General features: G+C 42.0%; 1 protein-coding gene across 1 annotated transcript in view; it reads right to left on the bottom strand.

Annotated features, from left to right (window-relative positions):
• OTOGL (otogelin like) overlaps nt 1-16699 on the bottom strand; it is a 90647-nt gene that overhangs the window by 13148 nt on the left and 60800 nt on the right. The window contains exons 36-50 of the mRNA XM_060279428.1: nt 13056-15625; nt 12617-12794; nt 11610-11752; nt 11280-11303; nt 11065-11157; nt 9860-10049; nt 8662-8876; nt 7391-7532; nt 7100-7285; nt 4806-5018; nt 2960-3064; nt 2644-2751; nt 1304-1405; nt 1026-1130; nt 885-925 (exon numbers count right to left, since the gene is read on the bottom strand). Coding sequence (XP_060135411.1) covers nt 885-925; nt 1026-1130; nt 1304-1405; nt 2644-2751; nt 2960-3064; nt 4806-5018; nt 7100-7285; nt 7391-7532; nt 8662-8876; nt 9860-10049; nt 11065-11157; nt 11280-11303; nt 11610-11752; nt 12617-12794; nt 13056-15625 — 4415 coding nt within the window. The remainder of the gene's footprint in view (nt 1-884; nt 926-1025; nt 1131-1303; nt 1406-2643; nt 2752-2959; nt 3065-4805; nt 5019-7099; nt 7286-7390; nt 7533-8661; nt 8877-9859; nt 10050-11064; nt 11158-11279; nt 11304-11609; nt 11753-12616; nt 12795-13055; nt 15626-16699) is intronic.

Raw genomic sequence — 16699 nt, 5'->3', positions numbered from 1 at the left:
TATGGCCAGCATAACTAAGCTGCTTCTGGCGAACCAGAGCAGCGCATGGAAACGCCGTTTACCTTCCCACCAGAGCGGTACCTATTTATCTACTTGCACTTTGTCATGCTTTCGAACTGCTAGGTTGGCAGGAGCTGAGACCGAGCAACGGGAGCTCACCCCGTCGCGGGGATTCGAACCGCCGACCTTCTGATCGGCAAGCCCTAGGCTCAGTGGTTTAGACCACAACACCACCCGCATCCCCTAATATGATAGTAGAACAGACCAAAAAAAGGCCTCAACGTAAGAATATTCAATTTTATTTATTTTAATTTTTCCCATTCCATCTATTTCTCCAAAGAGACTCAAGGTGGCTAACAAACCAGAATAAAATAAAAAAATTCCTTCAGTAGCACCTTAAAGACCAACTAAGTTTGTTATTTTCCATTTTGGGTCTGTCTTGCAGCAGGTTCTCTCTAGGTATCAGTCTGGCTCTGTTGATCTGTTGTTTAACTTTTTAAGGTGCTACTGAAGGAATTTTTTTATTTTACTTCGACCCAGACCAACACGGCTACCTACCTGTAACCAAAACCAGAATAAAAACAGTAAAACAAACATACCCCTCCCCCAAATACCAACTATGCATTCACAATAATACGTTAATATCCATCAACGTGGAATGACTCAGAACAAATAATTAACACTTTGCGGCTCAAGTGTTGATTTTAAATAAATAAATTGTCAGATTAATGAGAAATAGCAGTGCTTGAAATATGCGTGACCATGTTTTGCTTTGTGGAGGAAGCTAAAGAGTCGATATCATCCCTGAGATATTGCTGTTCTCCTCTAAAAAGCTGGAGCGTTATATATGTTACTAAACTGCCTCCAAGGCAAACATGTCTTACCAGTTTACAAGATGGGATAGTAGCACTTTCACAGTCACATTCTGAGGAGAGATGGACAGACAGAGAAGGATCAGTCAGTGGGGAAAGTGGCCATATGGTGCTTATTCAAACAATTATTGATAAAAAATAAAACGCAGATACCACAATTCCAGTCTGGACAGCACTGCCCAGCTATTTTCTTCTTCACCAGCTTCATATCAGCAGAACAGTTCAAAAGAGGTAAGTGACAGTGATTCTCATCACAGACTGCAGGAAGAGAAGAAAAAGAAAAAGAAAAAAGATTAGCACTAGTAAAACATCAACAAATAAAGGGTTGCCAGGTCCCACATTGATACCACTGCCTGGTAACTGCAATATTAATTGAATAGTAATAGAAGCACTCCTATTAACCCAAGATATATTAACAAAGCAGACCTTACCACAGTGGTAACGAGGGCAACAATAATGTGCGGAGCTAAGATCTACAGTGAGAATTTCCCCTTCATTGCATAACGGAATAGGTTCGATGCAGGATTCACAAACTGCAGGAGAAAATAAATCAAACATCCAGTTTAAAACATATATGAAACTGCTTTATTGCCATTAAAAAGTGTTGGAAGACAATGAAAAATGGCTAATAGTAGGTTAAAACTTATACAGCTATAGTAATGTAGAGATCTAATGTTCACTTGATACTGAGGCGAACCGTAGCATTTGGTCACTCTTCATTCTGGTATAGATTTCACCAAATCTGTACTTGCCGCAATTCCTAGATGCAGTCAATGTACAGCTGAGAGAAATCAGATGAATTTTGCAGGTACCTCAAATCTACACTGACATACAAATGTGTAAAACAACTTTTATAAATTTATTTTATTGAGATTTGTGTTCCTCTTTTTTCCTGAAGTTTCTTTTTCAGCTGAAACACTTTGGAATACATAACAATCTAAAAAATGGCATAGCCTTGAAAAGTCTCAGCTGAAGTCTAGATGCCTTCAGTTAAGTTCTCATCTCCCGCTATCTGAAGTGCTATATTAGAGCAAATTCAATTACTTCATATATAAATAAAATTACTCTGAGAATCAAGTCCAAATAATTCTATGCAGTTGTACAAAGTTGCTCCAGATTAGCTTTTTTTAGAGCTAATTCATACTTTTTTAAAAAAAATGGGGACAATAGCTACTTCATATATATATATATATATATATATATATATATATATATATATATATATATCCATCCAGTACTGTGAATGGTGCATGTACATTTAAATAAGTTTCCCTAAATTAAACTTAGGATCCAATCACTCTCTAATAATGCAATTTTTGTACCTTGGGGAGAAAACCAGCCATTAAAATTGACTGCATTTACACCATACTTTTAAAAACAGGCAACTTATGTAATTAAATTGAGAAACCAAACTCTATACAGTATTTGCAGGAAAGAACACCCAAAATAATAAAGGAGCTACCAAAACTATTTTAGTGAGTAACAGTTGCAGTGTTTGGGGCTTTTTAGCTTAAGAAAAAGGCAAAGAAGGGAGGACATGATAGAGACGCACAAATTATGCATTGTAACTCTGTGGAGAAGTTGATAGGGTGACATCTTCCTCCCTCTCTCATAATATCCTGGATCTTCTGATGACACAAATGGTGGGAAGACAATCCTGGATCAGATAAGCCATTGGCCTGATCTAGCAGGGCTCTTGCGTTTTCAGTTGTAGATATTCTGGAGCCCCCTGCTTACTCATGGACTTACCAGCAGGGGAAAGCTTCCTTACCACACAAATAAGAAAAACAGCAAGGATCCTCCTGTTTTGCCTCAACAAGAAATTGGTCTTCTCTGCATTCTGGACGGGAAGCATTGGGGCATGCTGATGGATCACATTCTGAATTTAAAAACAACACAAAACAGTTTCTCTAGTAAAAACTTGTTATTTTTAAATCCTCAGAAGAGCTACACATACATAGATGACCTATCTCTTGATGTAATTTTTCAGTCTGACCACATGTATGCCAACTTATGTTCCAAGGTGAAAGAAAAGCAGGATATACATACAATAAAATAAAAATAAATGAACATTGATTATCACTTACCACATCGGTACTGAGGACAGCATGACAAAGGGTCGTATACCACTACCAATTTCTCAACACTTCTGCAAGTTGGAGTAAGAGGGTCACATAGAGTCATGTTGCATTCTGAATATAAAAATAAAAAGACTGGCCCATTCAGTATAGTGCTATCAAATGTTAACATGTCTCATGAAGATGACATCTGTTCATAATTTCAAGGCTATTTATTAAATCTACTATTTACCAGAAGATGCAAATACTGAAGCAACTGTTCACTTCCTACAAGGAAGTATGTTCCAAATAAAAAATGATCCTACAATTAGCCATGCTTAATATTATAATACCTTGGTTTATTATTTATTAGGATATGGGTCAATCATTTTAAATACAGAAGAGTTTTTTCTCAAAGGCAGGACAGAAAAAAAAATAACAATGTCTTATTTGCACAAAATCAAAGGTGAACAAAGTATATCAACATTTTCAGCCTGTCAATGTCCAAATCCGTTTTTCTTCATTTACTGAGGAAGACTTAAGTGTCAGCAGCCAGAGACGAGTGTAGGCCAACAATTGAAAAACACAGTGTTAGGGAAGTTAACTCTTTCTTCAAAGAAGCTAAAACAGTACATGCCTAGTGATCCTAGTAGGTCTTGCCCCAAAGAGGCAGTTGCAAGGACTGAAGGTCCCACTGTTCTCTAAGGCTCCTCCTCTTCAGTGTGTTTTGTAAGCTGTCGCAGACTGTGTCTGCACACAACCAATCTCTGCTCTGCTCTTTTCATTTCTCTCTGTGTTCTGGTAGACCAGGAAGAAGGGGAGCTGGTCACAGCAGAAACAGCAGGAGACTCCCTGGATTCTTCAGCAGACTGTCTCATCTCTACCTCTTGCCTACCATTCTTTCCAGCTTCCACTTCAGCTTTGGATTCTGCACTTCTCTCTGCCCCAGCCTCTCCCTGCTCACTAAACCCTGTTGCCTTTTCAGCTTCCAACACCTCCCCCTCCCAGTCTTCTCCCTCTGACCACTCATTGTTGTCCTATCACCAATCCTCTGGCTCTGAGCCCTCTTCCCCTGGGGGTTCCTCAGCTGGTGCCTCCCACCCCCCATCTGCATGCAGCCAGTCCATGACATTAAGATAGTGCAGCTATATGATAGTTCACAATGAAATGGAGGGGCCAGGGCCGGCTCTTCATAGACCCCCGGTGGCGCAGCGCACCATGGCGGGGGGCTGGTAAGCTGGGCGCCGGCCTGGGAAGGAGGGTGCCGCGCGGCAAAGCCGCGCGGAAACCAATTGCACCCTGCGAGGGTGGGGCGGGCGGCGGAGCGATCTCCGCCCCTCAGCACCAGGGCGCGCGATCTGCTCAAGACGGCCCTGGGAGGGGCTCATCTTTGACCAAACTGCGGGAGGCATGCTCTGGTCCATGGGGTCACGAAGAGTCGGACACGACTAAACGACTAAACAACAACAACAATGAAATGGAAACAGAGAAGTCAGAGTTTGAAGTGGAGAATCACAAAGATGCTAAGAAGAGTGCTATACATTTTTTTGCACTTCTGTACACATCCGAGCAAGCCTTTTGGATGGCCTAATTATGCTCCTTAATTGTGGAGAAGTGTTTCAACCACAGTCCCATCTCTGTAACCAGATAGGTGTTTGATTCTAGACACCCACCACCACCAGTTCCTCAGCTGAATGGTGATTGGACATTTCCATCAGAACCATAATAGATATATGTTCATTTGTTTTTTTTCTCCAAAACCTCAGCACTGATTTTATCTATGAGGAATTATTAATTTTCTCTAACCGTAAGCAATTTGACAAATTTTATTAGCACGCAGATCAATTCCTTTCAACACCTCATAAACATTACCTACCACAGACTTTCTTTGGACAGCAAGCCCCTTCTTCGACCACATTGATAATCACTTCACCCTCTCGCCGGCATATCGGAGGAGCCTCTTTATTGCATTCAGGCTCTACGGCAATAATGCTCCCATTCTCCACACACATATACATGCAGCACCCTTTCTGGGAGCCATTCCAAACCTCTCCAGCTGAACGGGGATGCCCTGCATTGTCAGTACATGCTATAAACGAAAGAGAGCACAACATCCTTCAGAAAGACAGAAAATATGAACCATATCCAATTAGAAATCAGGAAATTAGTACATATACAACTTCTAATTAAAGGGCTTACATTTCTTCCTGGAACATATTTGTAGACTATCATTTGAAAAATTGTGCAACTTAAAAGAGTTTTTAGTTACTCAATAAAGGTAAAGGGACCCCTGACCATTAGGTCCAGTCGTGACCGACTCTGGGGTTGCGCGCTCATCTCACATTATTGGCCGAGGGAGCCAGCGTATAGCTTCCAGGCCATGTGGCCAGCATGACAAAGCCGCTTCTGGCAAACCAGAGCAGCACATGGAAACGCCGTTTACCTTCCCGCTATAGCGGTTCCTATTTATCTACTTGCATTTTGACGTGCTTTCGAACTGCTAGGTTGGCAGGAGCTGGGACCAAGCAATGGGAGCTCACCCCGTCACAGGGATTCAAACCGCCGACCTTCTGATCAGCAAGCCCTAGGCTGAGTGGCTTAACCACAGCGCCACCTGGGTCCCAGTTACTCAATATCTATGACCAAAATAGAATTATCTGCTTTCCTGACTAGCAATTAATGCACATCAGAGTTCATGTTTCTGCACAAATTACCGATTTACTTCATCATGGTCCAGTTAAAAGAACTGATGTGATTTTATGAACCATTGTGAAAATGAAGACTTGCCATACAGGGTTAATTTGAGTTCCATCTAACCTACCATCCTATTTCTAGCAGCTGACAGCTCAATGACTCTTGAAGCTTACAAAACAGGGCATGAAAATGTCCCGTGCATTTGATATTCATTCGCCAGAAGTATCCTGTCTCTAAGACCTAGCAACCTTTGAGCTTGCTATCTTTACAAGAACAGGTTGCCTACATGCTACCAGGCCTATTTCAAGGATTTGGTACAAACATATAAAACCCAACACAACTTGGGATCAGGTTACTTGAGAGACCACCCTACCAGCCCAGTAAGGCCACTGCATGCTGCAGTAGAGTCTCTTTTATGGGTGTCCCTAAAATATTAGAAGCCTGCTCCACAGCATTCAGTATGGTTGCCCCAGTTTTGTGGAACAGCATTGCTGTTGAGCTAAGGTGGGTTCCCACAATACATACTTTCCAGAAACAGTCGAAGACATTTTTGTTTTGACAAAGTTTTTCTGGATGATTTTTTGGTAGGTCTGTTTCGGGTGTGTTGGTTTTTTTTAGATAATATTTTTATTGTGCTTTGGGTGTGAATGTGCATTGCCTTAAAACCTATATTGTATTCTTTTAAAACCCAGTTGTTTGTATGATTGTTAATCGCCTTGAGACTTATACAAAAGGTGGTTGTTAAATTAATAGCAGCTTAATGGCTCCTAATCTCCATTTGATCAGCTTGACTGCATGCTCATTTAACTAATTCTAGAACCCAAACCCAGAATTACCATCTACAATCGCCTCCTTTATAGAGTTTGATTTTTATTGCAATGCAAAAACAGATACCTGACCCGCTTCGAGACGGCAAGTAGCGGGGAAAGGTAGTGTGGACCCCATATTGACATCAGTAAATATTTAGGTGCTCCCTGTGGAAATGGCAACAACTGGGTTGTATGAATAATCACACTGTGAAGCCTTTTGACTCCTTTATAATTAGTCTTCAACTACAATTTTAACATTGTTTCACCTTGGCCCAGAAAATTTTTGAATCCACCTTTCTGGAATCACTATCAGGGATATGGTCAGGCACACTGAAGGATTTTTACCAAGAAATTTGTAATACGGCAAATTTTAAAACAAACGCAGACTGCAATCCTATGGACTGTTGCTCAGAAATTCACTTCTGAATCAACATGCATAGGATAAACAGTGGCAGTGATTTTGCAGCCTGTAGATGGAGCACAGTTTTTCAAGCTGCACTCATTTGGGAATAGAAAAAACTGGAGGTACTCTGGTCTGTCTATTAATTTCAAACTCTTTGGATAAATAAACGACAGAGATAAAAACCATGTCTCTGCCCCACCAGAAACCAAGCACGCTTGGGCCTAGTGCGGGTAAATGTACTTACATAGCTATAGGTTTACTCACCACATTTTTCTTCTGGAATGCAGAGATCAGAGTCTGTTCTGTGAAGAATGGTTCCATTTTTACAAACACAGTCTTCTCTTAAGTAGGAGCATGGTGATTCTTCATAGAACCATTTATTTAGGCATGTTTTAGCAGCACATGGTTGCACACAAGGCTGGTATTCTTTCCCATCAGGACAACGGAGAGCTACATGTCAGACACACAGAGGGAAATAAACACTGCTGACATTTTCTTCTCCTAATTGAAGCAGCTGAGGTAGCAGGGAGAGAGAAGGAGAAATACTATACTTACAACAGTAATCTGCTGTTCTCCACTTAATGCAGATATTATGTTTGTTGCACAGCGCTACGTATGCAGAAAGAGCATCACATTCATAATTCCAAAAATATGTATTGTTGATCCACATTTTTTCACAAAAGTCTTGGGGTGAAACCTACATTAAAATACATTATATAGTGATTGATCAATTAAGAAGAAGAAAAAGAAGCGTTTTGATTTGATATCCTGCTTTATCACTACCCAAAGGAGTCTCAAAGCGGCTAACATTCTCCTTTCCCTTTCTCCCCCACAACAAACACTCTGTGAGGTGAATGGGGCTGAGAGACTTCAGAGAAGTGTGACTAGCCCAAGGTCACCCAGCAGCTGCATGTGGAGGAGCGGAGACACGAACCAGGTTCACCAGATTACGAGTCTACCGCTCTTAACCACTACACCACACTGGCTCTCATTATCAAGGGTAAATTTCTTCTATCTTCACTAGGAACAAAAAATGAGAGAGAGAGAGAGAGAGAGAGAGAGAGAGAGAGAGAGAGAGAGAGAGAGAGAGAGAGAGAGAGAAATGTCATTTTAAATAGTAAAGACAACCTCATGGGTCCATAAGAAAAAAAACTCTCAAATTCACAGTTGTTCAATACCTTCATGGAGATGCACCAAAATATCAGAGATGTGTGGCAAATATTTGAGTTCTCAGGCTCTCCTGGATGTGCAGCCTGATACCTGCAGCAACTGTGAGGCACTTATTCAGCCTGTAATCTCCATCTTGGAACTGAGTCCACTCACAATACATTAGATGAGCACTTCTCTTAGTAAGCACTGGTAAGTACTTATCTTCATGGGCGTAGGCAGGGGGCAGGGGGGCAGTTGTCCCCCTAGAAGCAAAGGGCTGAGGGGCGCAGCGTGGCGGCCCCAGGCTTATGCTCCCCACGCACCTCTGGAGCAGCGCGCGGGGAGCGGGAGCCTGGGGCCACCTCCTCGGGACATCTGAAAGGCGCAGGCCACGTAGCCCCGCCCACATTCCCACTGTAGCCCCTCCCCTCCCGTGCCTTGGCCCCGCCACTTGCCCCCCCCCTATATTTGATCCTGGGTACGCCCCTGCTTATCTTACAAAGAAAGTTAATCCCCTTCCTCCCCTCACAATTTCTAGAACAGTGCCCTCAGGTGATGAAACCATTAAAACCATTTCATAGGTATTCAAATTTAATTTATATGCTTTATATAAGCGTGCCCTGAATTGCTAGATGTGATCTTCTAGAGACAGTGCTCGCTCCTTTGTATATACTTACTTTTTTGTGGCATGGGACAAAAGCCCATCTATGTAAGAGTTCCATGCAGTATGTACAGTTATCTTCTGTACAGTTTCTTACAGGTCTCCTTGTTGTTAGATCGACGGATTTCTCGATTTCCCAACTCTTAATAAAAGCCTCGATTTCATCCACATTTGTAATTATGGTTCTATTTTGCATTTTCAGGTCATCCGCTGGATCGCCATTGCAGACACCTTAACAAATGAGCATAGAACAATGAATATATTAGACAGTAAATCAAAAGGTTTGATTTATTCTGCAACAGGGAAAGAGCAATAGGGAAAGAGATGAGAGCAGGCAGAAAAGCTAATCTCGATGTGTGAAATGATACAATCTAGTATAAATTTCCTTCACCAATAATAATAATAATAATAATAATAATAATAATAATAATAATAATTTATTTATACCCCACCCATCTGGCCGGGTTCCCACTCTGGGCGGCTTCCAACAAAATATTAAAATACAGAAATCCATCAGACATTAAAAGCTTCCCTAAACAGGGCTGCCTTGAGATGCCTTCTAAAGGTCTGGTAATTGTTATTCTCTTTGACCTCTGGTGGGAGGGCATTCCACAGGATGGGCGCCACTACTGAGAAGGCCCTCTGCCTGGTTCCCTGTAACTTGGCTTCTTGTAGCGATTGAACTGCCAGAAGGCCCTCAGCACTGGACCTCAGAACGACAGAGCATTAATGTAAATAGGCCCTGTTATGATCCAGTCATCTTCCGGTAGAGAGATGCAAGTAAGTCATTTACTAACTACAGGCAGGGGTTGGTGCAGGGGTTCCGTTCCCAGCACCAATGGGCCCCACTCCACCCTCATTCCACACCCGTTCTTCCTTCTTCCAGGCCCCAAAGTACCCATATGTTGGCAATTGTGCATCATTTGGATGCCTAAAATGATCACTGCCTGTACTCTTCTTCTATATTAACATGATCATTGGAAGTTGCTGCTGAAAGACACAAGCTTTACCAGCAATACCAGTATCTGGGGTGGTGGGGAGAGAGGGGGGGGCAGGCAGGCAGGCAGGCAGGCAGGCAGACACCAGATCATGGATAAGAGTTTTGGTTTTGGTTGGCAGGACACTGGATAGCAAGCATAATCTATTATTATTTTTTAAGAAATACTACAGTAGCGGATCAAAATGAAGATATTGATTAGAAACCATATTCTCACCACAAAGTCCTTCAGTCTTGGTAGATGTATTAGAATGAAAGCCATACTGGATATCTATAATGCCTGTGACATGAGCCCACTTAATGTTGATGCCAGCTGGTGTGTTGACTACATACATAGCACCAGTATCATGAATACATAAACCATGTTTTGAGAAAGGCAAAGACTGAATCATAGAATCCACGACCACCTAAAAATAAAGAAATGAAAAAAAATGGCAGGATAACTGTATCTAGGTGAAATGCCTCAATCTGCCCCAGCCTCATTGCTGCTTCTTTGAAAATAAATACACATGGCCAATCAAAGCACATTTTTAATCACTTGCTTCCATGTTCCCCCGTTTTTAAGACACTGTCTTATAACTTTTCCCCCTCAAAAACACACAGGGTGGCTTACTTTCAGTGGGATGTCTTATTTTTTAATTACCGGTACGGTTTTTACGGCTCAGGGCGCTGGCTCAGGGCGCTGCTGGGCTCTCTTGAGTGCTCGGCGCTACAGCAGCACTGGTACCGGGTGGCGGGGCGGCAGGCGTCCTTGGCCGGGCCAGGCGGAGGCCGCTGGCTCAGGCGCTCCGCCTGCCGGTGCAGGGCGCTCCGAGCTCCTTGGCTGGGCCAGGCAAGGAAGAAGCAGTGAGCCCAGCAGTGGCGGCAAGCACGGAAGCGGCAGGGACGGCGGTGGATGAGAAGGCGGAGCGTGAGGATGCAGCCAGCAAGGCGGGAGCGCGATCAGCTGTAAAGCGGCGCTCTTGGAGCTGATTGCGCTCCTGCAGTGCCGGCCGCATGGAGTGACTCTGTGAGTGGAGGTGCCTGTGGGGGTTGGTTTCCGCGGCGCGGAAGTATGGCTTATTTTCGGGGTATGTCTTATATTTCTCAAATGCTTAAAAACCCTGCCATGGCTTACTTTATGACTACGTATTAAAAAGGGGGAAACAGGGTTTCTACCATTTAGTTTGTCCCCTTGAGGCCAGGCTAGGAAAATAAATTATTTGTCAAGGAGATCCGGTCTCAAATCTCCCACATGATATCTAATTTGACCCTCTGAAAGCCAACCAATGGGGTAGTCTTAGGAGATATGGCTTGCTTGTCATAATCCCAAATATCTAAATACATGTTTGCAATTCTGGAAAAGGTTTTCCTGTTTCTTTTACTTCTCCACAATAGATTTCTAATAGTATTAGTCTTCACTGAATATTCCTCTTAACTCACCTTTCTTTCTAAACGATTGATAAGTACTATATGTGAAGGTGTTGTTACATTAAGTTTCTTAAAACAAAGACCTGAAGCACTTCCAGGTGGAACCTTGAAAGAAAGCAAACACAGAGAATGAAATGGCACCATCAGCACTAATTGTAGTGTTTGCTTAGGACGGTAAAGGTATTTGCTTACAGATATATTAAAATCATAATTTAAAAAATACTCACTAGTCTTCTTATTGAATTGGCACTCTGAAAAACAGGTATAAACATGGGTTAGAATCACGGTTACATAAATCAGTATAATTACAGCATTACATAAGATCCATATTTCTAATTCTACAGTTCTGCTAATTGGTCAATGAAGAATCCGACCAGAATCCCTAACACAAGGATTGCACATTATCTGATTATAATACATAATAGAAACAATGATCTCATTTGTTTGTTACTAGAGATAATATTTATCTGCAAATTTCCTTTTAAAAGCACTGTAAACATTTGTGGGGGGGGGGAGTAACCCTTTTAATATTGCATAGTAATACACACGGATCCTACCTGATTTGTAGGGCATTTTTCAATATGAGCAACAATAATTTCTGTGGGTAGCTTGACTAAAATATAGGATGCTACTTTATACAATGCCACGTTATTTCCATCAAATGTAATAATGCTCAGTTCAGACAGGACAGAACATTGACCTAGGAAAAAAGGTGACATCTAATAACCAACAATTCAGAGATAGATTTTTTAAAAATAATAATAATAATGACAAAGGACTTATTTTGCTAGAGGGGGTTACTTCACATATTGAAATGCACAGAAAGTCCACTGAATAGAAAAATACTATTTAAAAAAATGACAACTGTTCAGCAGTACAATCCTAATACATGTTTGCTCTGAAGTTAAACTGCAGGGGTTACATTCAAGGAAGCTTGAATAGGATTTCCTGACATCATTACATCATTTCCTAGGACTACTAGGCCCCTTGACTTACGAATTACAGTGGTACCTCTACTTACGAATAACTCTACTTATGAATGTTTCTACTTACGAATGGAGCTCCGTCCGCCATCTTGGATGCGGTTTAGATAGGATTTTTTCTACTTATGAATTTTTAGATAGGGTTGCTTCAACTTACAAATTTTTTCTCCTAATGCATTCCTATGGGATTCGACTTACAATTTTTTTGACTTACAAATGTGCGTTCAGAACGCATTAAATTCGTAAGTAGAGGTACCACTGTACTTGACATCCGAAGTTTTCGACTTACGAACGGGACAAATGGCCGCACGCTTACGAATTTTTCTACATCCGAACGGAAACCGTTGGCGGTTTAAATGCGGTTTCCTCGACTTACGAATTTTTCCGGATTTTTTTTCCCTATGGGAAACCGCTTTTCGACTTACGAACTTTTCGACCTTCGAATGTGCATTCGGAATGGATTAAGTTCATAAGTTGAGGGACCACTGTATTATTAAGTCAATAGGCACATTCCTATGCAGCAGTAGAGTATATCCTAAGAATATACTTTCTTCACTGTTGGTCAGCGTTTTAGAACTTACAAGGACATTCCCATTCTGGACAGCAGCTGTCACTGTTTACTTGGACTGGCATCCCACGAAAACCACAGTCAGGCTTCTCCACAGTCTTATGGCAGTTCTTTGAGAGGTTGTACAGCATCCATCCCATATTAATGCACACGTACTGACTACATCTGTCTACTGGATCAAGATACCTTGGCTGTTTCATAATGGGGGGAGAATTGGGAGACATTAACACCAGTCTTGATTTTATTCCATGAACCAAGATGTCCCTTTACCATACAAAAATGGAAAGATAAACTTTATAGAATGTATGTCTGCATATTATGATGATAAAGATATTGTCTTTGAAGCAAATTTGAAGAACAAAAAGAAATAATGTACAAATCAAAATAATAAATGGTCTAATAAAATTTTAGAATGTTAAGTAAATTAAATAAGTAGGTGAAAATGTCCTCACCGTGCATTCTGGGGATGTCGCAGATATTAATGTATGTATCATTGTGCCAAAGGAAGCATATTCTGCAGTATCTGTAGTCACCATCTCCATTTCAGCCTGTGAAGTTTGGGCCCCCAATTGCTCTGCAGTTGAGTGAGTTGAATCTGCTATTGTGACATTCTGCAAGCTGGTTGTTCTCATTTCCTCGGGTTCAGCCACACTATAGTAAGGCCTAATTGATTTTGGTGGTGGAGCTCCAGACCAATCGGATAATGTTACATCTATCAGATCGTCTGAAAAAGAGACTGGTTTCACTGAAGCCCTTCTGCTTTCACTGACAGCCAGAGTCATCTGAGTGGGAAGCAGCGAAGATTCCTCAGTGCTTGTGTACTTAGTGACTTTTTCTTGTATTTCTGAGGTCTGGTTACTTTCTGAGGCATATGCGGTCACATTTCGAAGTTCAGTAGCATGTGTCGCTCCCAGCTCTATCCAACCTGAGGTAGTCCCTTCATCCATTTTAATGGGTATAGTTCTGAAGGCTTCTGTGGAAGGTTTGGGTGTAAACAAAGTAAAGTTTGGAGTATGCGTAAGTGTTTGGGAGGTAGTAGGAACTGGGAATGAAGTAGTAGCAGTGTGGTGTTCAAAACTAATAGGATAACGTTCAGTGACTAGCGCAGTTTTTCTAGGAACTATCGTGGCTGCAGAGGAAGGTAGTAAACTTACTGGTGGGCTCAGGGTATACTTTTCAGTGGCATTTGTTGGGGTTGATGTCATATTCCAAAGAGCACCCATGGTAAATGCTGGCGGTGAAGACTGAGTACTGATTGCACTGGGTAATGAAGATAACGTTCTACCATCCACTGAAGAGGAACTCCTGGTTCCTAAAAATAGCATGGGCCTATCAGAGGCCTCCAGAGGAGACAAAGATGAAGCATTTATTGTGGAAATAGTTGGACTTAAAGTTGACAAAGGAATAGCTGAAGAAGGAGCTGCAGGGTAAGAACCCGGGCTTGTTGAGGTAGGATGTTCGCCAACTGGCATTTGTATGAGAGTGCTAGCTGGCATCACAGCAGAAGTTATGCCAATTGTGGGAATCACCGATGAACTTTCAGAATAAGAGGCGGAGACAGAAGAAGTTTTTGGTAACACTGTAAGTAATGTGGACGAACTTGTGAAAGCAGATAGATGCCCTGGAAGCACTGCAGAAGTGGGGAAACTACCCACACTTTTAACAGTAGAATCAGTTTTTAATCCTGTGGGGGGGCCAACTGAATGCATACTTGTTTTCCGAGTCATTTGTGTTGTATCATATAAAATACTCGTAGGTAACAAAGGGGTTCTACTTGGCAAAGCTCTGGTGCCAACAAAGTCTAATGAACTTACAGAAACAGTTGGCACTGGAGATGAACCAATGTGCGATGCAGGCTTGCTTTCTGTTGGAACTGTTTTTGTTTCAAGTGATTGGGAGGTTTGAGGAATGTCTGGAAGCGAAGCGGTGGAAGGTCCTATATGAAAGCTCTTTGAGATCATTGTAACTTCCCCAGTTGCTTTGGACATTTGAGACGTAACCGGAGGAGACAATAGCGTAGACATTGCCTGTGTCACTTGGGGACTCAATGAAGACCGCGTGGTTGTAGGGCTTGGTGAAGCAGCTGGGGATGGTGTTGTAGTAGAAAAATGCTTTGTGGTTAAGGGAACAGTATGTTCAGAAGATGTTATAAGTGCTTCTGGTGATGACAGAGATGTAGGCAGCAACATTTCTGAGTCAGGTCGAGTTGTCATTGAGCCTGAAACCGCTATGCTATAAGGAGGATTTGAAGAAAAGGCAGTAAATCTAGATGCCAATAAGGGAATTTGAGTTGCTGTAAGCACAGGCAAATGAGTCAAATGAATGGATGGTTCGGTCATAGTAGACCTCGTTCTTGAAGTCACGGTAAGCGTTTCTGTTAACGGGGAACCTGAAAACAGCACGAGACTTGGACGAGATGTTCTTTCAGTTGATAAAGATGGCTGTGGTGTTGCTGCTACCAGAGATTTGATTGTGGAAGGACCTCCAGTCACTATGATGCTTGTAGGTGTTTTAGCAGAGGCAAATTCTTTTCCAGTGGATCTCAGTGGTATAGTTGATGTGGATATTAAAGGAAAGGCAAGCAGTGATGGTTCAGCTGTTGCTGCAGTGAGCGATGATATAAAAAATATAGGATTTGTGGTGTAGGATGTCACCTTTGCTGTAACTGCTGTGGCTTCCTTAGTGGTTGGCAGAGCTGTTGGGGATACAGGCGCAAGTAGCACAGATTGTGTTGTAGTGCCGTAGCTACCTTCAGAAGAGTGCTCTGGAACTGGTAACGGTGTTGTAGAATGAAGATCCGTAACTATTCTCTCCGTAGTTTGTCCTCCAAATGTCACCACTCTCTCAGTTGCCATTTGTGTAGTTAGATTAATATATGTTGTATCAACCGCTTCAGTGACGAGCACAGGAGGCATATGAGGAAATGTTTGTGCCGTGTCCACTGTATGGGGGCTTAATACGGTGGGCCTTGTTCTCAGTGGCTTTGCTGTAGTTGAAGCTTCTGTGGCTTTCACAGGTATGCCTGTAAAAAAAGCATGCTTCAGTATTATTCCATAGTAATGAAAGGGAAGGGAAGCAGGAAGCAATCTAGATTCAGGCTCTCCAGCTTCTTAATAAGGTGGAAGATAGAAAGTCAGACCTAGTGTGGTGCAGTGGTTAAGAGCGGTAGACTCGTAATCTGGTGAACCAGGTTCGCGTCTCTGCTCCTCCACATGCAGCTATTGGGTGACCTTGGGCTAGTCACACTTCTTTGAAGTCTCTCAGCCTCACTCACCTCACAGAGTGTTTTTTGTGGGGGAGGAAGGGAAAGGAGAATGTTAGCTGCTTTGAGACTCCTTCGGGTAGTGATAAAGCAGGATATCAAATCCAAACTCTTCTTCCTAGGTCTGAATGAGTAGCAATAGTAGCTTTTGCTGCTTTGCTTAATAAAATTATTGTACAAGCAGCAATGAGGTCTATTTTAAAAAGTTGCATTCCACAGTTTCATTCGAGAACAAAGCATTTCATAAACATTTTTTTAAAAAAATATGCAGCCAATACACACACAATCAGCTTTTCTTTTACTTATTCACATATAAGAGATCTTTCACTTCTACAATTATCTTTCATATAAGTGATCTTTCACTTCTACAATTAATAGTCCAATCTTATATATGTTTGCCAAGAAATCTCAGTCAGTTCAGTGGGTCCTGCTCCTGAGGCAATGCTGCATAGGATTGCTTCTCCAGAAATATATTAATAAAAACAAGTGGGGCCTACAATAAAATGTATCCAGGATGCTGCAGTGCTCCTATTCATTATTCCAGCCAAACATCCATGCCTATTCCATCCCCCACCTTCCAAAAGACAGTCAGCAGTCCATGTCTACTCAGCATTCTTAGTCTGCATTGAGCTCTTCGAAGATTTTTGCCTCCATAGGGTTCCCCCACCAGCACAAAGATGTTTGTGGGGCTTATGCAAAATTGGAGGTTTCCCCAGTGGACTGATACCTTCCCTCCTATTCATGTACAAGCCATTTTGGCTACATAAGTAGCAACACTCAGATAACTGAGTTTGCTATTGGTTGTTGTTGTTGTTGTTGTTGTTGTTTAGTTGT

The sequence above is a fragment of the Zootoca vivipara genome, chromosome 10 (genome assembly GCF_963506605.1).
Source record: "Zootoca vivipara chromosome 10, rZooViv1.1, whole genome shotgun sequence".
Lineage (NCBI taxonomy): Eukaryota > Metazoa > Chordata > Lepidosauria > Squamata > Lacertidae > Zootoca > Zootoca vivipara.
The sequence above is the reverse complement of the archived record's forward strand: the minus strand, read 5'-3'. Positions and strand labels throughout refer to the sequence as shown.